The sequence below is a fragment of the Equus asinus genome, chromosome 21 (genome assembly GCF_041296235.1).
Source record: "Equus asinus isolate D_3611 breed Donkey chromosome 21, EquAss-T2T_v2, whole genome shotgun sequence".
Taxonomy (NCBI): domain Eukaryota; kingdom Metazoa; phylum Chordata; class Mammalia; order Perissodactyla; family Equidae; genus Equus; species Equus asinus.
Window position 1 is genome coordinate 85,181,207 of NC_091810.1, and position 27,982 is coordinate 85,209,188.

At 52.4% G+C, this 27,982-nt stretch overlaps 2 protein-coding genes and 1 long non-coding RNA gene across 3 annotated transcripts; 2 read left to right on the forward strand and 1 right to left on the reverse strand.

The window, feature by feature from the left end:
- Positions 1-1,256: 1,256 nt before the first annotated feature.
- On the reverse strand, positions 1,257-3,705 carry FOXL2 (forkhead box L2). The gene has a single exon (XM_044754775.2). The coding sequence runs from the start codon at positions 3,703-3,705 to the stop codon at positions 2,569-2,571; it is 1,137 nt and encodes a 378-aa protein (XP_044610710.2). The 3' UTR covers positions 1,257-2,568.
- On the forward strand, positions 3,704-7,882 carry LOC139041437 (uncharacterized). Its single transcript, XM_070493407.1, has 4 exons — positions 3,704-3,972; positions 4,295-4,427; positions 5,317-5,419; positions 6,690-7,882. The coding sequence occupies exons 1-4, from the start codon at positions 3,704-3,706 to the stop codon at positions 7,106-7,108; spliced, it is 924 nt and encodes a 307-aa protein (XP_070349508.1). The 3' UTR covers positions 7,109-7,882.
- Positions 7,883-7,979: 97 nt separating this feature from the next.
- LOC139041439 (uncharacterized) lies at positions 7,980-27,809 on the forward strand. The gene is made up of 3 exons (XR_011496600.1): positions 7,980-9,153; positions 26,676-26,796; positions 27,793-27,809. It is a non-coding gene; the product is annotated as an uncharacterized lncRNA (long non-coding RNA).
- The last annotated feature ends 173 nt before the right edge of the window (positions 27,810-27,982 follow it).

Here is a 27,982-nt window from a genome sequence, read left to right on the forward strand (position 1 = left end):
CAAACAGACAAGCACGCGGCCATCCACTCTCTTTTCTGCAGCTCTCCTTAGTCAGCCAGACAAAGGGGCAGCGTGTCTCCAGAAGGGCCCAGCCACCAGGCCTGACCAGCCTCTTGGGCTTCCGGCTCCAGCTGAGCCTCTCTCTCCGGCCTGCTCTTCCAAGCTCCCCTGGTCTTGGCAGGCTCCAGTGCCGGTCTCAGGGTGTTGCTCCTCAGAATCCCCACAGCTTCATCCTCCACCTTCCAGTCTCCCGGGAGGGAGGAGGGGGCGTCCTGTGCGGGAGCCACTTCCCCTTGGGCCCAACTACACGTACCACGGATCCCACCCTGACGTTCCCTGTTGTGACCACCAGCAGACTGAAGTGGGAGGCCTGCGGGCTAGTTCCCTGCCGTGCTCAGCCTCCCCTGGCTCACTGGTGGGCCTGGAGCTGTTGCCACTGCTGTACAGGCCCAGAGTGGGGGTCGATAAGGGACACGTGGGGTCCAGCCCAAGCAGCGTGGCAGTCGCGGCTGGAGTCAGCTGATACCCGCCATCCCCTCGGAGGACTGAAGGCCGACCACCCCCAATCCGCCTCGGAGCCCCAGGCTGCAACCCGGCCCAACGCTCGTGTGCCTGCACGGAAGCACAGGTCTTAATTCGTTATTCGAAGAGTCTCAGCAAAGGAAAAGAAAGAAAAAGATCACATTTCTACAGCCACGCAGTATGTTCACCCCTGTCTGATGCCCGCAAATCTCTTGCACATATCTCAAGGTAAATGAATTCTGACGAAAAACAATAAGGCAATCAGTCACTCGTTTCATTTGTACTGAGGTTTGCAGCTTATAGAGCATTTCCGCAAATAGGATTTTATCTATTTGGAATAAACTCTTACGGCTATTATATTTGACTGGAAAAATTTAAAAGTCTGAGAACAAAATAATGAAAACAGCCCACACACCCTCGTATGACCGCGTAAGAGGGAAAACACAAACTTGCATGAGTACAAAGACAGAACGAATCCCGACAGCCGCGCCTGGTGATCGAACCACGGCAGATAAAGTTTCTGATGATGTCGAACAGCTTCAACAGACCAGCGACGACACAGAAAACAAACAGTCCCCGGGGAAAACAAAACGGCGGCCACAACCACAAACGCCCCCCACTCCGGCTGCCCTCATCCCTTGTTTATCTGAAAAAGGATAAAATCCTGCTGAAAATCTCTCTTTTAACTAGCGGCTGAACAAACTTAGGCACGACGGAAATAATATAGGTCTCTGTTAAAAGAAAGAACAAAAAGTTTATTCGGGAATTGACAAGACAAAAACAACAAACAAGGAACAAAACAACAAAAGTGCTCTAGTTGTCTCTAGAAAATTTGGTCCTCCCAACGACAGACTACAGAACAACCAGGTCTCGGGGTTCGGGCCGGCCGGCTCCAGGTCCCACTCCCGCCGGCTCCGACCGCGGCCAGGTTTCACATTTCTCCTGCCCAAGGTGGGAGAAGCAAGACGTCTGAAAAACAAAAGTCAGGGAGAGGACGAGCCGCCCCTGCAGCGTCCGCCTGGCAGGCGGTGATCTGCCGGCACTCCGGGTCTGCATCGGAAGATCCCGGGAAATTTGTTATTTTTTAATTTTTAGATAAGGAGAGAGGGAAAAAAAATCCCCCAATTCGTAGATGAAACCATCTTTTACTGAATATATTCGCCTGCCTCTCTCTCTGACCATAGCTTTTTGAAGGCCCGACAGGAATTCTGCTTCCAATCTCCTGGAGGAGGCGATTTACGTGTTTTGCTTTAGTAAACTCCAAGGCCACAATACTTCGCCAGTTTTCCCGGTGAGTTTTTTTCCTTAAAATTTTTTTTAATGTTATTTAAAATAGCCCTACCAATCTTTTTAGCAAAACGTTAGCCAGCCGCCTGGGCCTGGAGGTGCCCGAAGAGGCGGGATGGAGAGCGGAGGAAACGCAGCCTCTCTCCGAGCCGGGACGTGGGGTAAACCCGGGCGCAGGCCGCCGAGCGAGGCGGCCCCGGCTCCCTGCTCGGGCCCAGCCCCCGCCCCGCCCCGTGGGCCCGGGCTAGCGGCTTCTGAACAGCTCCAAGAGGGTACGCGGAGCTGACACACGTTCGTCCCTTTCTCGGGCGGCGCGAGTCTCGTTGCCGGCCCAGGCCGGCGCTTCGGGCCGACGATTGCTCGGCCGCCGGGCGGGGAAAGACGAGCACGAGCGCACCGACCTGTGCGAGAAGGCCGAGAGGTCTGTGCCTCGGCCCCCGGCGCTTCCTCTCCGCCGTGGACCGCGCGGGGCCAAGTGCGGCGCTGGGGCGCCGGCAGGACACGAGGCCTGCCGAAGGCGCGTGGAGAGGCGGCCTGCAGGCAGGAGGAGCGAAAGGGGCGCAGAGGCGAGCACAGGAGCAGAAGCGGAGGAGACAAAGGAGCGAGAGGAGCTGAGGGCAGCGGAGAGGCGCAGAGCGGCGGTGGGCGCTGGCTCAGGAGGCGGCCCCAGCGGGTGCGCGGTCCGACTGGCGGCGGTGGCTGCGACCAAGACCGGCGTCGCGCGTCCCTGCATCCTCGCATCTGGCGTACGCTGGGCTCTCAGAGATCGAGACGCGAGTGCAGCGCGCCGGTCTTGCTGTCGTGGTCCCAGTAAGAGCAATGCATCATGGCGAGCTCAGGCTGCCGGGCGCAGGCGAACTGCAGGCCGGGCGCGTTGGTGGGCGCGGGCGCCGGGGGCGCGGCGGTAGCCGGGCTGGCAGGGCTGAGCTGGCCCGGGGGCGGTGCGGCTGCCCCGTGGTGCGGCGGGGCTGGCGGGGGTGCGGCGGCCGCGTGCAGATGGTGTGCGTGCGGGTGTGAGTGGGGGTGCGGCGGCGGCGGCGGGGGCGCGGCCGGCGGGCCCCCCAGGCCGTTGTACGAGTTCACCACGCCGGGAGGCAGCGCCATGCTCTGCACGCGTGAGTACGGCCCATACGAGGCGGCTGGGCCCGCCAGCCCCTTGACCACCGCGGCCGCGCCCGGGCTGCCGGGGCCCGCGGCCGCCGCCGCCGCTGCCGCCGCCGCCGCGGCCGCCGCCATCTGGCAGGAGGCGTAGGGCATGGGCGAGGGCGGCTGCGGTAGCGGCCACGAGTTGTTGAGGAAGCCGGACTGCAGGTACTTGGGGGGCGCCAGGTAGCCGTAGCCGTCGGCCCCCGCGCCCGCCACACCGCAGCCGCCCGCGGCGCCTCCCGCCCCGAAGAGCCCCTTGCCGGGCTGGAAGTGCGCTGGCGGCGGCCGGAAGGGCCGCTTCATGCGGCGGCGGCGCCGGTAGTTGCCCTTCTCGAACATGTCCTCGCAGGCCGGGTCCAGCGTCCAGTAGTTGCCCTTGCGCTCGCCGCCGCCCTCCCGCGGCACCTTGATGAAGCACTCGTTGAGGCTGAGGTTGTGGCGGATGCTATTCTGCCAGCCCTTCTTGTTCTTCTCGTAGAACGGGAACTTGGCGATAATGTACTGGTAGATGCCGGACAGCGTGAGCCTCTTCTCGGCGCTCTCGCGGATCGCCATGGCGATGAGCGCTACGTACGAGTACGGGGGCTTCTGCGCCGGGTCCGGCTTCTCCGGGGCTGTCCCGGCGCCGCCGCCGCCTCCCTTGCCCGGGCTCGGCGGCGGCGGCGCCTCGGGCTCCTTGGCTGCGCGGCCGGTCTCCGGGGCCAGCAGGGCCCCCGCGGCGTCCTCGGGCTCGGGGTAGCTGGCCATCATGACAAAGCCGGCGCGCTGCGGCCAGGCAGCCCTGCTCTTGCCCCCGGCGCACAAGTCCGCCCTCGGCCGAGTCTGCAACTTCTGCAGAGTGCGGATGCGGCCCGCGCTCGCTCGCTGGCGGCCGCTCGCTCTTCTCCCCTCTTCTTTCCCTTCCCCTAGGGAGCGGCCGGCGGGAGTGGAGCTCAGCCTCTGGCCATGGGGAGTCCGCCCAACAGAGAGGGGCTCCGGCCCCACCGCCCCTCCCCGCCCAGGCCAGTCCCCGCCTCGGTGGGTTTTCTTCTCCGCGCTCTTCCCCTCCCCCCACCCTCCGGTTTCCCGAGGCAAGACCCACGTCTCTGGCCGGGCTGCCTCCTGGAGTCCCTAGTGCGCCAGGAGCCTCGCTCTGTTCTGATTCGTATCGGCTCCGCCAAGTTCCGCTTGCGTCAGGCGCCTTCGCCCCTATAGCGGGGCGGCCAGTCGCGCACGGGCGAGTTCATCTCCAAGTCACTTTTTGTAAACGCCCCGCACAGCCCGGACCGGCCGGCCCCCTCCCAGCGAGCTTCGGGGGCCCGGCGGACGGCCCGGCTCACGCTCTCACAAACCCGTGCAGTCTGCCGGTGCTCGCTCCGCGGACCGGGCCAGGAGATGCCGAGGGTGCCGGCGGGCCCGTCCACGCTCGGCCCGTGCCCAGGGAGCTCGGGTCCGAGCGAAGAGAGCCGCGCCAAGCCTCCTCGCAGCTTCAGGTGAAAGAAAACGGCGCCTTTGCTCGGCCCTTTGCTGCTGTCTGGGGGCGAAACTTCTAGCTCGGGGGCTGGGGGAGGGGCGGACGGCGAGGGGGCCGGACGGGGGTGGGCTGGGGTGGAGAGAGCTGCGCGGTGGCTTTGGGAAAATCAGCCCAGAAACGCGTGTCACCGAATGAAGAAACCTTGGCCTGGCCTGTCCCTAGCGCTCTCACAGTGACTGGGCCAGGATGCAGCTGGGGAGAAGAACGCTCGGAAGAGGCGCCCTGGGGCGCCGCCTGAAGCCCCTCCGTCCTTCCTCGCGCTGCCCGGGACCTAGGGACAGGACCCCTCCTCAGAATCCGCGTCGCAATCCCACGGGCTGGATATGTGCTTTACCAACACCAAGTAGACCCCGCTCTGCTCTTGCTCCGACATGGACGCCACTGTTGCCGCGGGTTCTGTGGGGCTGTGTGTGTATGTGAACCGGTATCACACATAGAAGTCATGGGGAGGGTTTGTCCTTGAGACATCTGAGATACCGGATACCCAGGTCCACGTGAGCTGGTGCACAAACAGGTACGCACCTGTGTTAGGTGTGCTATTTATTTTTATGGGGTAAAACACATTTATACTTATATGTGATGATACCTGTGTATCATGTATCAGAGTAAATGTGGTTCACGGATATCGCATCTTCCTTTTTCCTCTCTCTCATTCTCTCCCTCTCTCTCCTTTTTTCCTTCTTTTCTTCTCTTTCCTCTTTCCTCTCATTTTCAATTTTTCCTGCCTCCCTCACTGCCAGAGTATATATATATTCTATCACAGACTAGGAGGAAAAACAACAGGCTGTGAGGGAGGCACTTGTTCAAATTTCTGTCCTGATGAGACCTTTGTTCTGATCTTTCTCCAGGGATGCATTCTCACCTCCCTTCAGCAGAAGTCTGTTTGGGACTTAGTTACACCTGCATGCTCGGAGATTGTCTCAGGGGAAATAGGCGCTGGCAGAAAATCAGGTGTGCCTTTTAATAGTTAACTTAGTCTTAGCAAAAGTCTGCGATCATAGTGTGAGGGAGATGGCTGGCGTTTTGAATCCTCGTGCCCCAAACTCCCTGGTGCTGAGGGGGCTGGGATGCTTTGTGGAGCAAGGTGGACTGACTGGATGGCATGCAGGTGTGTGTTAGTGACTGGCGTGTCTGGAGCTGCTGGCCCAATGCCTGTCACTGCCTCCTCCTCCCTTCTCAGTCTCTGAGGAAGCCTCGAGAGCCCTAGGTGGCCTGTGGCCCCAGCATCCACCAGCCACCTGGCCTCTGATCTACATTCTGAGATTAAAGGACAGGAGGACAGGGTGATGGGGCTCTTTGGAATTCAGCATCTTGAAAATGACTCCAGAGAGGTCAAGAGGGCAGCCTGGTCTGACCACCACAGTAAGGGAGCAGGGCTCTCCTAAACTCACCTCAGTAAATACCCTCCTCCACCCACCACTGAAAATAGTGATACGCCGCATAAAGACGTTTTGGTCAAGCATAGACCGCATTTATCACGGTGGTCCCTTAAGATTAGTACCATATAGCCTAGGTGTGTAGTAGGCTATGCTATCTAGGTTTGCACAGGTACACGCTAGGGTGTTCGCACAACGATGGGATTGACCGACGGCTGATTTCTCAGAACGACGCCCCCGTCGTTAAGCGACGCCCGACCTGTATCTCAGATTAGCTTGGTTGCTTTCTCCCACTGCCCCCAACAGACGCGGGGGCAAGCAGCACTTCTTTAAAACCTCTGTTGCTGCTTCCCGAGCAGGAGGGCAGATGTTTTTCTTCTTCCTCACCCTCGTCCGTGCCCGGGCTATGGGTAGGAGTTGGGGGAGTCAGGTTTGGGGCTGCTGCAGATGGATCCCAGTGCCCATCCTCCCCCAGGGCCTGGGCAGGGGGAAAAACAGCTGGGTTGGGCCCCACCCTAACGGGGGGATGCCCTCTCCTCTCCTCTGTTTTCTGACCACCCAGGCTGGCTCTCTCTCTGTCTCTCTCCCCCTCCCCCTTAGAGGCATTTCCGCTGCGGGCCTGCAGCAGCCAGGTGTAACAGCATTGTTGTGTGTGTCATCACTTCCCCGAATTCCACACTCGGCTCCCTTTTCAGCCTTTAAGGAGTTTGTGTGTGTGTGTGTGTGTGTGTGTGTGTAGGGGGTGGGGGTAAAGGAAGGAGTTTCTTTAAAGGATTCTCTGTGGAAAGAAGCGGAGTCCTGCTCTCCCAGGTATTGATTTCTGACTGTCTTTCCGAGGAACGAAGACCCCAGCCCACATGGAAGAGGGAGTGCCCGGCCGGCGTGTGCTCACCAGGAGGGGCTGGGATCCGTTTTTTCCCCAAGATGCGCGTTCACGCAGCCGCCCCGCATTCGAAGGCTCGGGAAACAGGCAAGGAGATGCAGACCGGGAGGTGCGCACGGTGACCCAGGCCCTCCAGGCCTCCGTCTGCGGAGCAGGGAGAGGCTCGGGCGGGCGGCGGAGGAGCGAGGGCGACGGCGAGGCCCCGGCGGCTGGGCCAGCGCGGGCGGCGAGGCGGCTCTGCAGGAAGCGGCGGGCCCGCCTCGGTTTACTCCTCGGCCTCTGAGGCCGGCGGGGGCCGCTTCCTGCGCGGTCGGGGGTTGTGTGGGGCCCGAGGCCGTCCCCTTCTCCGCGGCACTGCGGCGATGGGGCCCGGCTCAGTGACCTTGGGGCGGTGTCCACCCCCGAGGGCCGGGCCCAGCTCGTCGCCTCTCCGGCCCGCAGCCGCCGCCCCGAGCCGCCCGCGCTCCCGCCGGTCCTCCCGCCGCCTGCGGACTCCGTGCCCGGGACCCGCCGACCGAGCGCGCCCTCCGCCCCGCGCCCCCGAGGCCCCGACGGCCGGCGCGAGCTGCTCACGGGGCCCGATGGAGGGAGACGCGTTCCCGAGTCCCCGGCCGGGACCCTGCGGCAGCCGCGCGGCGGCCCCAGGCAGGCAGCGCTGCTCCCGCCCCTCGGTCGTCCCGCGCCGCCGCCGAGGCCTGAGCGGGCCCCGCAGCCCCAGTCCTGGGGCCCCGAGACGCCCCGGAGCCCGCTCCCGAGCGCGGCGGCCCCGTCTCCGCACGGCCTGCGGCGCGCGGCGGGGAAAGGGAAGCCCGAGCGCTTACCCGTCCGGCCCCACGCAAGGGCACACTCCCGCCAGGCGGCACCCCCCCGCCTGCCCCCAGGGACTCGCGGCCCTCTCCTCAGGTCCTCCCTCCATCCTGCTCTCTCTCCCTCTCCCTCAGTCACCCGTATCCCCGCCGTCCCCCTTCCCACACGCACACCTCTCTCACACCCGCCTGTTACACGTGTTGCTTCAGATCCTGTCCATCTGATGCCCACTCACGCTCCTCACACACTCGCACATCCACCTCTCTCGGGACACAGAAGGACCTCGTGGCTCCATGTCTGCAAGTCTGACTCCCAGAAGCCGGTTGATTCTCTGATGTCCTTGGCCTGTGGTAAGGGTGACACGGCTGCCACCTGGATGTTCCCATCAGGAGAGGTTGCTGCTCAGAGTTCTTTTGACAAGCTCGGGTACCGAAGATAGTCCTGATCCACTTGAGTGCACGCGGGCCACTAACACAGGCTTCATCTCTGCTGAGCTCGCTGCCCACACTGACAGGCTGCACCCAGAGGGTTGCACAGTTCTTGTGCACACACCCACACAGCACCAGACCCCAGGCCAGCGGGCATTGTTCTGCCTGGATGAGATTAGCAGAGTCACTTACCCAAATGTGTCTAGGGAGAGAGAGGGAGTAGAGAAATGGAGAGAGAAAAGAGAGAGAGAGGAGAAGCCACTACCCATTCTGGGGAAGACTCACAGAGGAGAGCTGTTTCTAGTTGGTAAATATCTTATTGAATGTGACTCGTCGTGTCCTGTCCTGCTCCCCACCCCCTGCTGTGGGTGACTGGGCTGGGAGGCAGCAGGCGAGAGTTCTGGGCTCTCCTGGCCTCACTGACGTTGGCCCTCAAGTCTACCAGAACCTCTTTGCCCCAAGGAGTGTGTACCCTAGTGTACCCTTCCCTCTACCAGGCCGACTGCAGGGCGGTTCTAGGCCTTTCTCCTGGTTGAGCTAACTCAGGGAGAAGAGACAGAGGGGGCTGGTTCCTGGGCCCTGCAGGGATCTGCCTCCTCCAAAGACCTCTGGGATGCTCCCAGATACAGAATTCTGCTGACCAGCTTCCTCTGATATCCCATGGCTGTGCCTCCCATGGCCCAAAGCCACTTTGTTCAGCCCTGAACAGTGAGTACCCTGCCACCAGGCCCAGCACTTGCTTGGCAGGGCGATGTGTTGTTTAAAGCTGCCTCTTGTCTTTCTCCGCACCCAGACCGTAGGCGGTGATGGGCAGAGACTCTGTCCTCCGCTTCTCACTCAGTGCTTCCCGCCAGGATGGGCTGGATGCATTCTAGTGGAACTGGAAAATGGCTCTGCTCCACAGAGAGAATTGAGAAATGCCACTTACCTTGTAATGAAGCTGTTTTCCCATGAAAGGGACTGCAGGTGGGGAAGAGTGGCTGGACCACCAGGGGCCAGCTCTGGATTCCCGAGTCTTCTGTCATTTGGAGCTATCTGCTCATTGCGGCTATGCCATGCTGCCGAGCCTTGGGCAAGGACACAGGACACCTCCCTGGTTCCCTGACCATGGTGAGGACCTGCCTGAAAGATTCAAACTAAACTTGACTGGAAATAGAGAGGCCTCTGCATCTGCGCCGGCTGGGTTGCAAGGTGAGGCCTGCTGTCTGGAGCCCCAAGCAGTACCCTGAGGGGACCTTCATCTTGGTCCTCATTCCCAGATCAAGTTTCTCTTTAGACAAATGGGCGCTGTGTGAAGAGCCTCCGTGCAGGAGAGCAGTTTTAGATGCCTAGCTTCGATGAAGTCTAGAGGAAGGGAGGAAGAAGGGCTGAGTTTTGTGTTTCGTATTACTAGTCTTCTGAAGGAGATTTTCCTCATGCCAAAATGATGTGTGTGTGTGTCTGTGTGTCTGTGTGTGTGTTTGTGTGTATGCTGTATAACTTGCATGTGGTACACAATATGCATCTCAAGTGTACAGCTTGATGTATTTTTACATATAACGCACCATGTAACCACCACCCTGATCCAGATATGGAACATTAACATTTCTGTCACCCCAGAAGGTCCCCTCATAGCTTTTCCTCATCAATACCTACTCCCAAAGGTAACCCATGTCCTGATTTCTGTCACCACAGATTAGCTTTGCTGGCTTTGAGCTTCATATAAATGGGGCATATAGCATAGATTCTTTTGTGTCTGGTTTCTTCTGCATAACATGTTTTTGATATTCATCTTGTTGCACGTGTCAGACGTTCATCTCTTTGGCTGTGTAGTATTCCACACTTAGCTTATCTGATCACCTATTGATGGGCATTTGTGTTGTTTCCAGTTTTGGGATATTGTGAATAAATCTGTATCGACATTTTTGTACATGTCTTTTTGTGAAGGGCATTTCATTACCCTTGAGTCAGTACCTAGGAGAGCAGGCGTATGTTTAGTTTTATTATTTATTAGTTTTATTGCAGACAGTTTTCCGAAAGAACAAACTACCGTGCTATACAGACAGACAGACATGCAGTAACAGGGCCTTTTCTTTATAGATGGCATTCTCTCGAATGAGCTTATTAGCACTGTGTACCTCCAGCCATTCTTATTATTATCATTATAATAGAATAAAGTAGCTCTCCTTTATTGAGCTTGTATTTTGAGCCAAGGACTTTACATGCCTTCTCTCATTTCATTTTTATGACAAACCTAAGGGGTTGGTACTATTCCCATTTTACAGATGGAGAAACTGAGGCTCAGAGAAGTTAAGTACCTTGCTGGAGTCCCCCAGCCAATAAGTGGCAGTTTGACTTTGCAGTCCTGAGTTTCGCCCCTGCACATGTGCCTCGATTTGTCCCTGAGAGGTCAGGAAGTCCTTCTTTCCATCTGACCAAATCTACCTGCTGTTTATGAGACCCATTTCCTATAACCTCTGGTCCTCCCCACATACATTGTCACACCCAGTCTTGAGATCTGTGTACACACATATATGCCCCCAGTCTTCTCAGAGCCATACATGCTCTGTGAAGAAGGGCATGGGAGCCAATTCAGTGAAAACCTCAAGGCTTGCCAAGTCCTGGGCTCAGAAACCTGATGGTATTCCTCTCAGGGAATTTGCAGGAGAAGACTGGACCAGGGACAAGTCTGTTTCCGGATGCTACAGAGAAGAATTCAGAGGCCATCCTTCCCTGGGAAGAGATGGGCATTTGGGCCTCCTCCCAATACGCTGAGCCAAGCCCATAACCACGCTGCTCTAGGGGCATCCGCCTGGGGCATCCCTCCATCTGCAGGGTTCCTCCAGGGATGTTTGTCTTCTCCTAGAAGGAGGTGGTAGCCTGGAGATGTTGCGCTTTGCCTGGGACAGGGCTAAGAGGGAGAATGTGTGTGGTCTGAGCAGGGAGGCAGCATGAAGTCTGGAAAACTGTGCTTCTGGCCAGAGAGCTTGACCAGGCCCTGCAGGGAATGGCCACTCTGGAAAGGAGAGCCAACAGCCTTCTCCCCAGGACCGTGTCCTGAGGATGTTGTTACCAAGCATCCAAGCCCCTGGGCTTGACTGAGAGGAGTGTGCTGCGCCTGTGGGTGGAGGCATCGTATGTGGGTGCCCCACTCCAGGCAGCGGGCCCCTCCTCAGGCCCCTTTTTAGACTAATTGAGGCCTTGCTGGGCTCTGGGTTTGTAATTGGGGGTAATTGCTGACAGGCTGCTGTGGTGGTACAAGCAGGCTTTTGTTGGGGGAAACAGTGGTCAGGATCAGGGGCCTTGGGTAGGAACAGTGGGATTCTGGTGTGCTCTGTTCCAGGTACCTCTTGGCCCTAGCCTTTTGCTAGGAGGCAGCACTTCTGAGGAATGGGGACTGGTAGCATGTCTGAACAGGAAGGGACCCTCTTACATGGGTGATGGGAACTCAGGTCCAGAAATATACCAGGTCTGCTCTAGGCCACACAGGTAGTGCGACAGAATGGAGGTGCTGGTGCTTGTACTGTCATCAGTGCACACCCCCCAGGCCAGGAGGCGCCACGGCGGAGTGGTTAACACAGACCTCTGTCCTGATTCCTGTAGATAGTAGCCTGGGAAATTATGGCGCCTTGCTGAGCTTCAGAGTTTTAAAATTTTATCATTTTTTGAATAGGCAATATATTCACATATACCAAAATTTAAAAACGTGAAGACTTACAGTGAAAAGTCTCCCTCCCACTTCTGTTCCCAAGTCACCCTTCTCACAGGCAGCGAGTGACCCTGGTCTCATGTATATCTTTCCGGACGTATTTTATGCATATACAAGTACAATGCATACATTTCCCTGACTTTGCTCGCTTTTTGCACATGGCGGCATCTAATCCACTGTGTTCTGCACCTTAGAAATCTTTCCGTATCAGTGCATTCTCTTTTTTAGAGCTGCATGGGATTAGGTTGTTTTCAATCTTTTTTTTTAAATAAGCAATACTGTAATGCATAATCTTGTGTGTACCTAATTTTGTAGGTGTGTGTATATATCTGTAAAAAAATTTCCGGAAGTGAAGAGTTGGATCAAAGGGTATGTGCATTTGTAACTTTGACAGATGTTACCAAATTATAGTAGCCCTCTCTTAACTGCAGTTTCAGTTACCCCCAGTCAACTGTGGTCTGAAAATATTAAATGGAAAATTCCAGAAATAAACAATTCATAAGTTTTAAATTGTGTGCCATTCTGAGCAGCATGATGAAATCTTGAGCCATCCTGCTCCCTCCTGCAGGATGTGAACCATCCCTTTGTCCAGAGTATCCATGCTGTATATGCTACCTACCTGTTAGTCACTTAGTAGCCTTCTCAGTTATCAGATTGACTGTTGCGGTATCACGGTGCTTGTGTTTAAGTAACTCCTCTTTTTTTTTTGGAGAAGAAGATTGGCCCTGAGCTAACATCTGTTGCCAATCTTCTTTTTTTTTTCTCCCCAAAGCCCCAGTACATAGTTGTATATCCTAGTTGTAGGTCATTCTAGTTCTTCTATGTGGGGTGCAGCCTCAGCATGGCTTGATGAGCGCTGCTAGGTCCAGGCCCAGGATCTGAACCCGTGAACCCTGTGCTGCCAAAGTGGAGCTCTGTGAACTTAACCACTCAGCCATGGGGCCGGCCCCCAAGTAACTCTTATTTGACTTAATAATGGCCCCAAAATGCAAGAGTAGTGATGCTGGCAATTCGGATATGCCAAAGAGAAGCCATAAAGTGCTTCCCTCAAGAAAAAAGGTGAAAGTTCTTGACCTAATAAGGAAAGAAAAATAATTGTATGCTGAGGTTGCTAAGATGTACCCTAAGAACGAATCTTCTATCTGTGAAGTTGTGAAGAAGGAAAGAGGAATTTGTGCTGGTTTTGCTGTTGAATCTTAAATACATATGTATAGGAGAAAACATAGTCTATATAGGGTGCAAGCCGTGGTTTCGGGCATCTGCTGGGGGTCGTGGGACGCATCCCCTGAGGATAAGGGGGGACTACCGTACCCTCCGTATAGATTGACCCAGTATTCACGCCCACCAGAAGTGTATGGGACCCCTGTTTCTCCACAGACTCCCTAACATACATTTCCTTTTGAAGAAACAAATCTTACAGACATGGTTGAAGACCCCTCTCTACGCTTCCTTGATCCCCTTCTGTCCCTCTTTCTCCTGAAATGATCACCACGGTAAACTTGGCGCTTAATATTCCGGTAGCTGTTTCCATACTTGCACTACATGTGTATCCATTCCCAGGCAATACTTAGTATTGTTTTCTGTGTCATAACTTTATATAAATGGTATCCTGCTGTTGCAGAAAGACACGTGCTTGCTTTTTCACTCAGGCTTATGTTTGTGAAAAGTTCCCGGTTGATACACAAAGACAAGCTCCATTGGTTTTCACTGTGTTGCCCCATCCATTGTATGAACACGCCATGGTTTGTTTATCCATCGAGGGACGTTGGGTTGTTTCCTCTTCTTTGCTGTTACCAGTAGCCCTGCCGTGGACATTCTCCTATATGTCTGCTCGTGCTCCTGTGCTACAGTTTACCAAGAAGTGGGAGTGCTGGATTGAAAGGCACAAAGATCTTCAACTTTACTAGTTATTACTGAACACAGCCTCGGCCTCTTCACTGTAAGACAGAGAGAGTGTTGCCTGGACTCCGGGAAGTCAGTGTCAGTGAGTGAGAGGGCGTGGGAGAGCATGTGGGCTTGGGTTTCAACAGATCTAGACTTAAATCTGTGATCTACTTGCTGTGTGACTTTGGGCCTATTATCTGGCCTCTCTGTGCCTCAGTTCCCTCATCTACAAAACAGTGATGATAGTATCTAGGTTGCAGGGTTCAGGAAAAGATTAAATAAGATACTGTGTGAAAAGCATTTAGCACAGGATCTGGCACAGAGGAGGCACTAAAAAACCCCCAGCGAGCCAGCCCTGTGGCCTAGTGGTTGTGTTCACTTTGCTCTGCTGTGGCGGCCTGGGTTCGGTTCTGAGGTACAGACCTACACCATTTGTTGGCAGCCATGTTGTGGTGGCAACCCACATACAAAACAAAGGAAGACTGGCATGGATGTGAGCTCGGGAAGAATCTTCCTCAGCAAAACAAACACACAAAGAATCCCAGCAATCATAGTTATTAATATTATTATGACTGTGTCTTTGATCTCTTTGTTTTTAACCTGTTATTGTGGCACTTTCGAATTTATAAAATAGGAGAGAGAATAGTCTAATGAAGCCCCATCTGGTTTCTTCTATATCCCCACCCATTTCTTCACCCATCCCCCACTAGATTCTTTTGCAGCCAATCTCAGACATCATATCTACTATTCACTTGTAAATATATGAGTTTATATCCCTAAATATAGGCACTTAAAAAAAACACAGCCACCATATGATCATCATACCTAAAACTGAGAGTGATTTTTTTGGTGTATCAAATGTGTCATCCCCGTGGTTTCGCCTTCCAGGGTTTCCGTTACCCGCAGTCAACCTCGGTCTGAAAATACTAAATGCATGAGACAGAAAGACCATGTTCACATAACTTTTATTTCAGCATATTGTTAAAATTGTTCTATTTTATTAGTTATTGTTAATTCTTACTGTGCCTAATTTGTAAGTTAAACTTTATCATAGGAATGTATATATAGGAAAAAACAGTATATATAGGGCTCGATAACTATTCATGGTTTCAGGGGTCCACTGAGCGTCTTGGAATGTATCTCCCTTGGATAAGGGCCTACTGTTCACAGTTAAAGTTCAAATTTTCTCAGTAGTCTTGGAAGGATTTTATGGTTGATTTGTTTGAGTCAGGATCCAAACAAGATCTGTACGTTACGTTTGGTTACCATGTCTCTTAAGTCTCTTTTCATCTGTAGGTCTCTCTCCTCTCTTTTTTCCTCCTTCCAATATATCTGTACAGATAGTTGTGGTACAGTTTCTCGCAGCCTGGACTTTGCCGAGTACATCCCTGTGGCATCCGGTAACAGGCTCCTCTGTCCTCTGCATGTCCTGGGCGCTGGCAGATCCAGAGCCTTGGTTAGTTCTGGTTTGCTGTTTTGGCAAGAACTCTTCACCACTGGCATTATGTAGTTGCAGCATGTCTAGCTTTTTCTCGTTTGATTTTTAACAGCCATTGATGATCACTGCCTGGAGCCATTATTCGTTAGGGTCATTAGCAAACTGGTGATATTTTAATTCAGTCATTCTTTCTTTGTTAGTTAACTGAACTCTTCCACCAAGAGAAACTTCTCCCATCAACCATCTGATTGCCGTGAGGTGGGGTCTGTGAAGGAACAGCAGGATGAATGACGGATTCTTCTTATATTTAATGACAATGACAAAGGGGCTAAGTGATCATTTAGGACATGGCTGATTTTGTGGGTCCTGAAATATATTAGGGAGTGTCTTCCAGCCAAAAGAAGGAAGGAGGAAAAGAAAGAAAGAAGGAATGAACAAATGCACCAACTCCCCAATCCCATCATTCATTTCTTCACACACATTTGTCGTACCCCTCTTCTCTGCACTGGCTGTCTGGGTGTGGGGATGCAGAGAGCAGTGATGCATGATTTCTGCCCACAGGGAGCTCCAGGTAACAATATACAGCCTGTACACAGCTCGGCAGCCCAAGACACAGGTGCCATAGGAGGGAAGAGGGAGAAAGGCGAGATCTCTGACTGGGTAACATGGGGAGGCCTGGCAGTGAAGGTCAGGTACCCCAGAAGAGGCTACAGTAGGGCTGAGGTGCCCAGCAATGCCACTGCAGGTGCCGGGGGACAGAGGACAGCATGTTATTGCTTTAATCAGGGGGCCCTTTCAGCTGTGTACCTGTGAGGTCCCCAGGTATGTGCCAAGTGGTCTGGTGGACTTGAGAAAGACCTAGTTTCTGCCCTTGAAGAGTTTTCCTCAGTCTGATTGGGAAGAGAAACAACACACACTTGATCCACAATAGGTGAGTAAGCGCTGGGTGTAATTAACAAGCATTTCCGAGGTGTTTACTATAAGCCAGAGGCTGGGCTCTGAAGGTGAGCTGCACATGCCTCCCACCTTCAACATGCCGTTTGGCCACCTGGGCATGCCCCTGTTCTGGGTGCTCTGTGCTCCGTACACCCCTCCACTCACCCCAAACTAGGGGTGCATCCTTGGTCACGTGGACCTTTAGGCTGCCCTACCTGGACGTGGTAAAGATGACTTGCCTGTCAATGTCTTCTCAGCTGCTTGCTGTTCATCCTTCAAGTCTGCTCAAGGGTCACCTCCTCTTGGAGATCTTCCCTGGCCCAGTAATCTACATCAGCAGCCTGGGCTGGGTATTTGGGCTCCCATGGCACTTTGTCTGTGCTTCCTTCTATCTCAGCAATTATTACCTTCTGTTGTAATTTATTTGTTAATTTGTCTGTCTCCTACTAGACTGAACTCCCCGAGGGCAGTGGCTGTATTCTTATCATCTTTGTATTTTTAATGCCTGATGTATCTGTATGTCTTGCAGAAAATGTTTGTTGAATGAGTGTCTAGGATTCCACATTTAGTGCTTCTTTCTTTTAGGTGAATATTTACTCTGGGAAAAGATTAAACATTCAAATGTATTAGTCACTGACACTTTAGTATGAATCAGTCCAAGATTTAATTATAGTTCTGTGAGAGGTAGAAACTGCGGGTGGGAGAGAATCTAGGACAAGTGTTAGATGTCCCTATGTGTGTATTCAGGGATAATGAGGCGTCAGCGTGAAGAGGAGGGGGATTCAGGATAGGGGGTGATCCTGGAGGGCTCTAAGGAAAAGCCTGCCGGCATGCTCGCCAGCACTTGGAGGGAGGAAGGAAGGCTCAGCTTCGGGTGTGCCAGGCTGACGCGTGCCTCGGGTGGGGGGCTCTGACGGAGCGCCGCGCATCCATCCCGTCGGCCGGAAGCGGGGCTCCTCGGAGCCTGGGGGCTTCCTCGCTTTGTAGGCGCCGCTCCCCTCCAGGCCCGCCGGAAGCAGCGGCCGGCGGTGGTCGGGCCGGCGGGTGTTATCTCCTCCGGCGGGCGGGCGGCGCAGGAAGCCGGCGGGGAGCTGAGCGAGCGGGCGCGCAGGCCCCTCCAGCGCGGGCACCGTGGCCGTGCCGTCCTGCCCCCTCCGCGGGCCCCCCGAGCCATCCTGCCACCCGCTCGCCCCCCGAGCCGTCCTGTCCCCCGCGCACCCTCCGCGCCGTCCTGCCCGCTCCGCGCCCCCGAGCCGTCCTGTCCCCCGCGCACCCTCCGCGCCGTCCTGCCTGCTCCGCGCCCCCCGCGCTCCCCGGGCCCCCGCTGCTCCCCGCGAAGCCTCGGCCGCCCGTCCGGGAAGCGCAGAGCATCTGCCCGACACGGTGGGCCGCCCGCAGCTCCGGAGACGGTTAACAGGGGCATTTAAGGCCAAAGGCAGGGGTCGCTAAGGCATTTTCCGGCAGGGCGGCCTGGAGGCGCGGTGGAGTCCAGGCAGAGGGACCACCTTGTGTGCGGAGGCCAGCGCCTCGTGAAGGGCAGGCGTGGCTGCCTTGGTTCCAACTCTCTGTGAGAAGCCAGGACCCACGCTTTCTGGGGCTCGACGAAGATTGTGGGACATTGTTTATATGTCCAGGGATGGTCTCTCCTTAATCGCTCAGGGCGGAGCCTTAGGAAGACTGTCCACACAGGATGCCTGTTGTCCGTGGCAGTCTGTGCTGACCGAATGCTCCCTGGTAATTCTCCATTTTTCAGGTCTGGGAGGGGCTTGCTGTTAAGATTCCACCAGATTTTCTTTGGCTCCTGGGGCTTTGAGGCAAAATCGTTTGCAAACTTTGAACTGCATGAGCCGTCTGGGAGGAGGAACCTTCCAGGGCACCTGTGAGTGTGCTGGAGCCTGCTGCGCGCCCTCCTTCTCAGGACGGCCTTCAGCACCCTCGGTCCTAAACGTTCCTTCCCGCGTTCCCGTGAGCCCTGCCAGGCACCACCTCTGCACTGGGCCCGTGCTGGGCCTGGAGACCTGGAGAGGCAGCCTATTCTTGCCCGCGGGGCAGTGCAGTTTAGTGGGGAGTCGGATGGGCAGACAGACAAATGCAGTTTAGTATGATGAGTACTGTGATGGGGGAAGCCTTCCTGGAGGAGGTGCCTCTGGGACTGAGTCTTGAGGGATGCGTAAGAGCCAGGGAAGGTGTGGGGAAGGCACTCCAGTAAGAAGCAGCCTGTGTGTAAAGGCCCAGAGCTGAGGGAGGGGATGGTGCTCTCAGGGGGCGCTAGCGGCTGCGTTTGGTGGTGCCCAGCATTGGGGAGGGGTATTGGGCCGTGGGTGACGAGGCTGGACAAGTCCACAAGGTCTGTACCGCTGAGGGCCTAGGGTGCCTCGCTGGGAGACTTGGACTTTATGCTGAGGTCTTTAGGGGTGTCAAAGGGGAGTGAAGGGGCGGGTTTGCGTGTTAGAAAGATGACTCCAGCTGCAGTAGAGTCCGCGTCAGAGATGACGGGCCTGCACTAAGGAAGGAGCCGGAAGGTGGAGAGAAGAGCACACCTGGAGAGACCTTCAGGAAGTGGAATGTGTGAGACGTGGTGACTGAGCCGAGTGGGAGTGAGGGAGGAGTCGGAACAACTCCCAGGTTTCTGGCTGGGTCAGCGGGGCGTAGGTGTGGCCGTTCCCCAAGATGCGGAAGGCTGGAGGCTCAGGATTCTTGGGTGAGATGATTATCTGTGTGGAACACGGTGCATTTGAGGGCTGTGCACGGCATATCCAGGAGGACATGTCTGGGAGGCAGTTGGACATGGAGAATGGGACTCTGGAGAGAGGTTTGAGAGTCATTAATTTATAGATGGGATGGGATGAAGTCACCCAGGGAGAGTGGAGAGAGAGAGGAGAGAACATTCAAGAAAAGAGATGGGTAGAGGTGGTGGAGCCTGAGAAGTGAGTGAGCAGGCCTAGCCACAGAAGTGAGAGGTAAAAGGAGTGTGTGGTGGTGTGGATGCCTGGGAGGGCAGTGGTCGGGGTCTGCTCTGGATCCTCTTTCAGATCCACCTGCCCTGGCTTCCCAGGCCTGCGGTGTTTGTCCCCCTCCAAGGGGTAATTGGTATTTCAGAGGTGACCCAGTCCCTCTGATGGTGAAAGTTCAGATGCAGCAGTAGACTAGTTGTGGGACGAAGGTGGGGGGCTTCTTAGGTGCTTTAAATACTCAAGGTTACTATTTCTGCAAGTCTTTCTAGGTGTTGGCTACTTTACATATGTTATCTTATTTAATCTTCGGCTCTTTCAGATAGATATTCCCCGCTTTACAAATGTGGAAACTGTGGCTGAGAGAGGTGAAGTGGCTTGCCCGAGGGCACACAACTGGTTAGAACTGGAGCTGGGATGGGACATCAGATCGTTTTGCTTTACATGTCCTGGTTTTTTTGTTTTTTTTACTGCCCTCTGGTTTTTTTCTTACCACATGTTCAGTGGTGGCTGCCTCCTGGAGTGGCATCTGAGCCTGGCCCGGCTTGCCCACACCCTCCAGGCCTCCAGGCCACGGGGACTTCAGAGGAGGCCTGTATCCCAGATTAGTCCTAAAGACAACACGCTCCTGAAGAAGAAAGAGGAGGTCTAGGCACAGCCGAGGCCTGTGATGGGAAGGGCTTCCCGAGAAGCAGTGGGGAACTTCCTCCTGGGAAAGCCACGAGAGGGGCAGTTCCTCTCCTGGGCCGGGCGTCAGGGAGTCAGGGCCCCAGCTGTTCCTGCCCGGCTGCCCGCAGCCCTGAGCACCCACCGGAGACAGGGGGCCCTGCCTGCTCGCTGCCCATTGTCCCAGCACCACAGTGCCGCTTCCCATACGCCTCCTGTTTATACAGGAAGCCCCACTCGGGGTGCCACCTCCCTCTCCTGGTGGCTGGCTCCAAGCTTGAATTCCTCAGAGGCAGCCTCAGTGAGCGAGGCTGGAGTCAATTGTCACTGCTCAGCGACTTTAGGAATCAGTATAGCAGAATAGGTAAAAGCATGGCCTTGCTGTGCGGCTGCCCTGGATTTGAACGTGACCCCTCCTTAGCTGTATGACCTTGGGAATTCACACCAACTCTGTAGATGCAGAGTCCTCCTTTGTAAGAGCAGGGTGTTATTCCTAAGTATCTCACAGGTTTGATGTAAGGATAAATGAAATATGGAAGTAAAGTGTCTAGAACATAGTATGTGCTCAATAAATTACAGATCTCGTTGTTGTTACTTGTTCTTTACCTCCTGCCTTTTAGTTGCACCAAATTTCAGCTGTGTTATAATTGCAAGTGATAGTTTTGAAATATGGCCTCTGGGACCGGCCCTGTGGTCGAGTGTGGTTAAGTTCGCACCTTCTACTTTGGTGGCCCAGGGTTTCTCTGGTTTGGATCCTGGCCTTAGACATGGCACTGCTCATCAGGCCATGCTGAGGCGCCATCCCACATAGCACAACCAGAGGCTCTCACAACTAGAATATACAACTATGTACCGGGGGGCTTTGGGGAGAAGAAGAAGAAGAAGAAAAAAAGAAGATTGGCAATAGATGTTAGCTCAGGTGCCAATCTAAGAAAATAAAATAAAATAAAATGTGGCCTCCAGGGAGTGGCCCTGTGGCCCAGTGGTTAAATTTGCACACTCCCGGAGTTCTCCGGTTTGGATCCTGGGTGCGGACCTACGCACTGCTCATCAAGCCATATTGTGGTGGCATCCTACATAGAAGGACTAGAACGACTTACAAGTAGGATATACAGCTATGTACTGGGGCTTTGGGAGAAAAAAAAAAGAGGAAGATTGGCAACTTATGTTAGCTCAGGGCCAATCTTCCTAACCTCCCCCCCCTCCAAAAAAGCATAAAATATGGGCTCCAAATTCTGTGACACTCCTCTCATTGAGAGGCAGGGTCTGTGTCCCCTCCCCTTGAATCTGGGTGGACTCGTGACTACCTTGACCAGTGTGGTTCAGTGGAAGTGACACTGTGTGACTTCTCAGGCTTTGTTCAGGTTGTTAGAACACTTATACCAGGAGCCCTGAGTCACCATGTAAGAATCTCACTACGCTAGAGTTTGGCAGCCAATGAGGACTGTTCTTCTTGGGTGCACTACCAGAGGGGTGGGAACTCTTTCTTCTAGTTCAATAAAAATTTATTGAGTGGAGTTTCAAAATGGTAGACTGAACCCAAACTGGCCTTCCCTCCCTCAATAACAAAAGATGGCAAAAACTCGAAAGATAAAATAATATGAGTTGCACTTCAATTATGAAGGGATACTCTTGGCAAACCAGAAATGATGAAACATCCTGAAATTAAGAAGGAAATGGAATGTGACAGCCATGAGCTGAAGTGCTTCTGAGTTCATGCCCCAAACATATGCAAAATTGTCTCAGAAGAGGTGTGCACAATCAGGAATCACCAACCAGTAGACATTTGTCAAGCACTTACTATGAGCTAAGCCGTTATCACTGTTACCTGCATATTTTCACAGTCAGCGCTTGTTTAGAGTTACCCACTTTTGCATTTTCTTTGCTTTGAGTTCAGTTTCCTTCTTCCTGCAGTACAGTTTCATAGTGCTTTCACCAAAGACCTGTGGGTATTAAGTCTTTTGCTAAAATATTTTTATTTCATTCTCCCTCTTAAATGATAATATAGCTGGGTAGAGAACACTGAAGTTGACATTTTTGCTTGGTACATGGAAGATGCTTAGAATATTCTCTTATTTTCTGGCATCGGTAGTTGCAGTTGAGAAGTCTGTGGTAAGTCTAATTGTTCTTTTGTAGGTGATGTGTCTCTTCTCTCTAATTACTTTTAAGATTTTATTTCGGTGTTCTGCATTGTAATATGATATATCTAGGCATGCATTGTTTTTATACTATTTGCTTGGGGATTGCTTCATCCTTATTTTCAATAATGATGAAAGATTCATATTTTTCATCATTATTGAAAATCCTTGGCTGTTATATCTTTTAATATTACCTCTTCCTCATTCTTTCTGTTCTTTTCTATTACAAATTTGTTGGACCTTCTCATTCTGTCTTCTTTTTCCCTTAATTGTCTTTTGTACTTTCCATTGTTTTATCTCTCTGTACAATCTTATGGATGATTTCCTCATAGCTGCTTTCTAATTCAATAATTCTCTTTTCAGCTCCATCTAATCTATAATTTTACCCATCCATTAAAATTTTAATTTTGATGGCTATATTTTTTCATTTCTAGAAGTTTTATTTAGTTCTTTAAAAAATCTGCCTAGTATTTCATTATGATTTTTTCTTCTTCTCTTTTATTAGTTTAAATATACTTATCTTATAGTCTTTCAGAATGTCCAATTATCAGAAGCTCTTGGGATGCCATTTCTCCTATTCGTTGTGTCTGAAAATTCTAGCTCATGGTAAACTTTTCTTTGTATGGTTTGTCATTTTCCTTGGTGATTTCTTTCTCTGTGGGAATCCTGTACTGCCCAAGTTGTACGAATGACCCTACAGAGAAGTTTTATTTTGGCTTTGCTAGGTGCCCTGGAGGTATCAACAGCCTGGGATCTATTTTTTATTTGTTAATTTTTTGACTTGGGATTGCTGCACAATGTTGGGGGGGTATAAGTCCAGCTTGAAACCATCCCCTGTTGCAAGCTTGGTGTTTGATTTCTCTTGGGAGAACAGGAAGAAACAAGCTGCATTGCTGTGTCACTGGGCTGGTGGGGAGTTTTTCTAAAGCTCTTCTCACTAAGCGTGCCGCTCTTCAGAGATCCAGAGGACTTCATGCAGGATTCTCACTCCTAACTTGACTTGAGTGATCCCAAAGGTCTGCCCCTTGTCCCTGTAAGCAGGCTAGAGCTGAAGCTCCTTGCCTCTAGGGGTGTTTTCCAGTCTAGAAGCCCTCTGCCCCCATCTGGGGTTTCAATGTCAGCTCATGTGCTTTCAGTTCCCTCTATTTCTGGTATCTAGTGATTTCTCTTTCTTGAGAGCTAGAAGTTGAAGAAAATGGATACTTTTTATTAGTTATTTTTAAATCTAGAATTTCTGTGAGTTTATAATGGAGGACTCTTTTTTTTTTAATAGCTTCGGGTCACAATGAACCTTTCCAAGCTCCTGGCATATGTTCTCTTGTATCATCCTTGCAGGAACTCCATGACACAGATGTTATTTATCACCTTCTTTTCACGCATTAAGACAGTGAGACTTGGAAAGTTTAAGTCTTGTCCAAGATCAGACAGGTAGGAAATTGCCTCATCAAGATTTGAGCCCAGGTTTCTCTGATTCTGTTTAATGTAGCACTTAGGAAGTTATTGATAATGATCCCCTCCCTCCGTCATTTCATTATGAAAATCTTCCAGCATAATACCTATGCTATCCACTCAGATTCTACAATTATCATTTTGCTATATTTGCTTTATTATATATCTGTCCACTTACCCATCCTATTAATCCAACTATCCATCTTATATTTGGATGCATTTCAAAATAAGTTGCAGACATTAGTATACTTTATCCTTAAGCAGCCAGCATGCACATCATTAACTAGAGCTGAATATTTGTTTATGGTTCTTTTTTTTCCCTAGCCACGAATGAGCCAATATCAACTCTGTGACTAATGCATACACCTGTATAATGCAAATCTACATCAAGACACAGAACACGATCATTTCTGTGGGAAGTTCCCTCCTCCCGCCCCTTCCCAGTCAACCCTGCACCTACCCAGAGGCAACCACTCTTGATATTTCCCCCCAAGGACTAGTTTTGCCTGTTCTGGAAATTCATGTAAATGGATTCTTGCCAGGTATGCTCTTTTGGGTCAGTATTCTTTCATTCAGCATACCCATCTTGAGATTCATTTGTATTGTGTGTGTATCAGCAGTTTGCTCCTTTTTATTGCTGAGGAGTATTTCATTGTTTGCCTATAACGTGGTTAGTTTATCCAGTCTTCTATTGTTAGACACCTGGGCTGTTTCAGTTTTTGGATATCAATGATAAAGCTGCTATGAACATTTTTATAAATATCATTTTTTGACCAGTTTCTATGTCATGGGAGTGAGGGGAGTAATGTAGCAGCCAGATTGCAATTAGTTGAGCGAGATGAGGAAGTGCAAAGAAGGAACACAGACAATTTTCTTAAGATGAGTAGATGAAAAGTGAGGAGAGAGAGTCATAGCTAGAGGGATGTTCAGGGGTCAGGGGTGGTATATAGATGTATACCATATATGTAAAATAAATGATATATCATATAAATATATGTTTAATGACAGTATATAGAGTATATTATAATAGAAATAATGTGTATATTTATAAAATATATGTGTATAAATATCTATATTTCTATTTGCTGAGAATAATATAAACATGTTTTTATGGGGGAGAGGGAAAGGAGGGGAGAGAGGGGATGGGAATCCTGGCTTCTGTGGATAGCCCATGGCTACCCTCCTCTTGGCCCTGGTCTCAGATACTGGGCGGAGCCTGTGGTCCCTGTGGCTGCTCCCTGGCTTCTGTCAGCAGAGTCTCAGGTGTGAATCTTTTCCTCTGCCAGTCTGATGTCCAGATTGGCATCAGCATCCTGACACTGAAGGGACAGCAGAACTCTGTCGTGGCCATCTGCTCAGATGGTTGGTGCTCTGGGGGTACAGCAAGTGTTAGCGGGAGATGGGATGGTGGCTTCGGCTGGGCAGTGGGGAAGAGCCTGCTCTGAATGTTGGGCCACGTCTTGTGGGGATGACTGCATGGACCTTGCCATGGGAGAACCGCTAGGATTCCTTCCAGGGCTACGAAACTGTGGCCTGGGGGAAGGGCTGATCCCTCCCTTGTGAGCGTTCGAGCTCCTGGGCCAGAGACCAGCTGCTGAGACACGTGCAGCAGTCAGGAGCAGGGGCCGCCCGTGGGTTCGCTTCTGTCCACCTCTGATTCTCAAGATTATTTGTTAGATTGAGAAAAGAAAGTCTGCTTCTTAAAATAAAAATTTTACTGGGTGCAGACAGGCAGGCAGATTTGAGCAGGGAGTTCTTCTAACCACTGCTTTCTGGGTGAGGTCGGGCTTGTTGGGGAACTGCCTTTCCCATTGGACCCTCAATACTGGGTTTTTGTTGCTTTAAAAACTTCCCATTTATTGATTTATATCACACATATATTTTTCTCTTTAAAAAAGTCAACTCTACTGGGGTATAATTTTCATACAATAAAATGCACCCATTTTAAGTGTATATTTTGATGAGTTTTGATGCTTTTAAAACCCATGTAATGAACACCTCACTCAAGATGTAGAACGTTTCCATCACCCCAAAAAGTTCTTTCGTGCCTTCTTCATCAGTCTCCTCCCCCGCCCCAGCCCTGGAAAACCAATGATTTGCTTCCTATGACTATAGATTAGATTTGTTTTCCTGGAGATTGAAATAAGTGGAATTATACGGTGCGTTGTCTTTTGTATCTGGCTTCTGTTGCACAGCGTAATGTTTTATAGACTCTTCTGTGTTGTTGAGCGCATCCGTTCATTCCTGTTGATGTCTGAGTAGTATTCTGCTGTGTGTATGTATCCCAGTTTACTGAATAGGTACAGACACATTGTTCCAATTTAAAACGTCTTTCCTGTCCCGTTGCCTAACCAGCCAGTTCCTCTTCACAGGCGTCCAATATTACCAGCTTGTTGTGTATCCTTTTGAGCTGCTTTAGCATTTAGAAACAGATATGTGTGCAGGATCCTCCTGCAGAACTTCAAAAAATATGTCTAAGTTTGCATGTGTGTGAGTATAATCTTAGAGGTGGAATTGCTGTATTAAAGCATCCATGTACGTGTAATTTTGACAGCTACTGCCAAATTACCCTCCACTGAGGTAATACAGGTCCCTCGCACCTTCTTTTTTTTAAAAAAATTTAAACATAGAGAAAAATGAAAAGAATAGGATAATGAACACTCGGGTGGTACAGAGTTTTAATGGTGATGGCAGTCAGTTGGTCTGAGGAAGATAGAGACATTGAAGTCTGCAGGAAAAGTGAACCAGCAAGGTTATTTTGTACACATGGAAGGTTTTCAGCTTCACACTTTGTGGACCTTGAGGGACCCTGCTTTCAGGCACCGGGTCTTTGGGACCTGCTGTCCTCTCTCCTGGCTAGGTGACAGGCTTCTCCTCGCTCGGGTGGGGCTCGGGGTTGGGATGTTTCTGTTCAGCGTAGCTCGCTGGGTTCCTGACCTGAGATGGTCATGACAAGGACTCTAGCCTGGCCCACAGGAGCCCTGACTCTAGGAGGGGGGTGATTGAATTGGCACGGGCAGGAGGCCTGTGTGTGTATGTGTGTGTGTGTGCGTGTGTGTGTGTGTGTGTGTGTGTGTATAAACCGTCCACTTCCACGCTCCAGCCCAGGTGGGTCTAGAAATATGCCAACCTGCTGCCCTTGCTCCTCCAGTGGCTTCTTCAGGCTTCTTGGAGCAATAGCAAATCCTGACAGCAGCCTATAAAGTCCAGAGTGGTCTGGCCCTGTGGCCCGCTGCCTCCTCTGTAGAGCTCTCCTGGGCTGCCTGCACTGCAGCCACCCTGGTGGCGCTCCAGTTCCTGTCATCCTCCTTCCTAAGTCACGCTGTTCTCTGTGGCTGGGAGCACTCCCTTATGCCCACCTGCCCCTGGGCACCCTGGCTTCTCCTAGTTAACATTGCTTCCTCCTTCAGGGCCCCCCTGCCTCCAGGAAGCCTTCCTTCACCCCCACACCAGGTGGAGCCTCCTGGTCCAGTTCCCCACAGCATCTATCGCTATTCACACTGTTGTATTTCTCTGATGTGACCTTTAGTGTCATTTCTCCTCTTACTCCTTATGTCACACAGGCGGGGACCATATCTGTTTTGTGCACCATCCTCTCCTCTGTGCTCTACCAGAAATACACGTCGTTGGTGCTCAGGCGATGTTGTGAAGTGAACACGTGAGGCATTCTGACAGCACAAGGAGGTAGTGTTTAGTCAGAACTGGGGGTGAACTCTTTTCCTGCATCTTGGCACATTACCTAACCTCCCTGAGCTGCAGTTTCCCCATCTGAAAAATGGGTACAATAACACTGCCCCTCGGAGCTGTTGGGAGTACTCGGAAAGTGCCGGGCAAGTAGCAGGTGCTTGAGCCCTGGTAGCTTTCAGAGCATCATCTTTGATGTGAAGCCATGAGCACACTTGTTCACGGGCAGCTTGTGCTCCTGGTGACAGACGACAGCTGGCCTCAATGTCTGGGGTCAGGCTGGGCCACAGGTGGGGGCTCAGTGCCCCCCTGCCCCGGGAGTTGAGAGGGATGCTGGAGCTGGGTGGTTGAGGAGGTCGCTGTGCCATTTGGCAGCTGCCACCAAGACCTTGGAGGGAAGACAGCCCTGGGGCACCTCCGGTCACTGGCCTCTGCCAGGGCAGTAGCGGGGAGCAGCAGGGAGCCATGGGAACAGGGGAGGCCAGGATCCAGGTGGCCCCAGGAAGCTGCAGGCCCTGCTGGCAGGCGGGAAAGACGCTGATGAGAATGTCTGGGCCCTGGAGGGGATAGGGTTTCTGCCACCTCCAGCTGCCCTAAGCCGGCTCTGCTGTTTTCCAGAGGGACCCAATTACCACCCCCTTGTGGAGCCAGGGCTGCCAGAGATCCTGGGGAGATAGAAGGTGGCTCCCAGCAGGGCAGGAGGGACCTTTTAAGCTCCCCTAACCATACACCTGTTCCTGATCATCTGAGATTGGGGGCCCGGTTTGGGCAAAATGTTAGGGCCTGTGAACCTGGTCCCTCAGGCACAGAACCTCAGGTTTTCAAAGTGTTCCCATAAGTACTGACTGGTTTGATCTTCCTCACAGCTTGAGCACTTCCTTGGCAGGGTTTCTTGGCCTCCTTGGACAGACAGTGTCCCTGTGGTCCAGAGGGAGGGGAAGCCAGTTGGCTACAGTCCCCCGGCGAGCAAGTGACCCAGTATTTCTGTCTCTGCAGAGCCTCTTCCCTGTGCCATTTGATCAACCAATCAACATACAGCAAGACTTTCCAGCTTGCCACAGGCCCCACCATGCCCTCATGTGTGCCACCAGGCTTGCATCCCTCATTGATGTCACCTGCCTGGCCCTTGAAGGTATTTGAGCAGCAGCCCCTCCCCAGCATGCAGTGTGTGCCCAGCTTTGTCTTG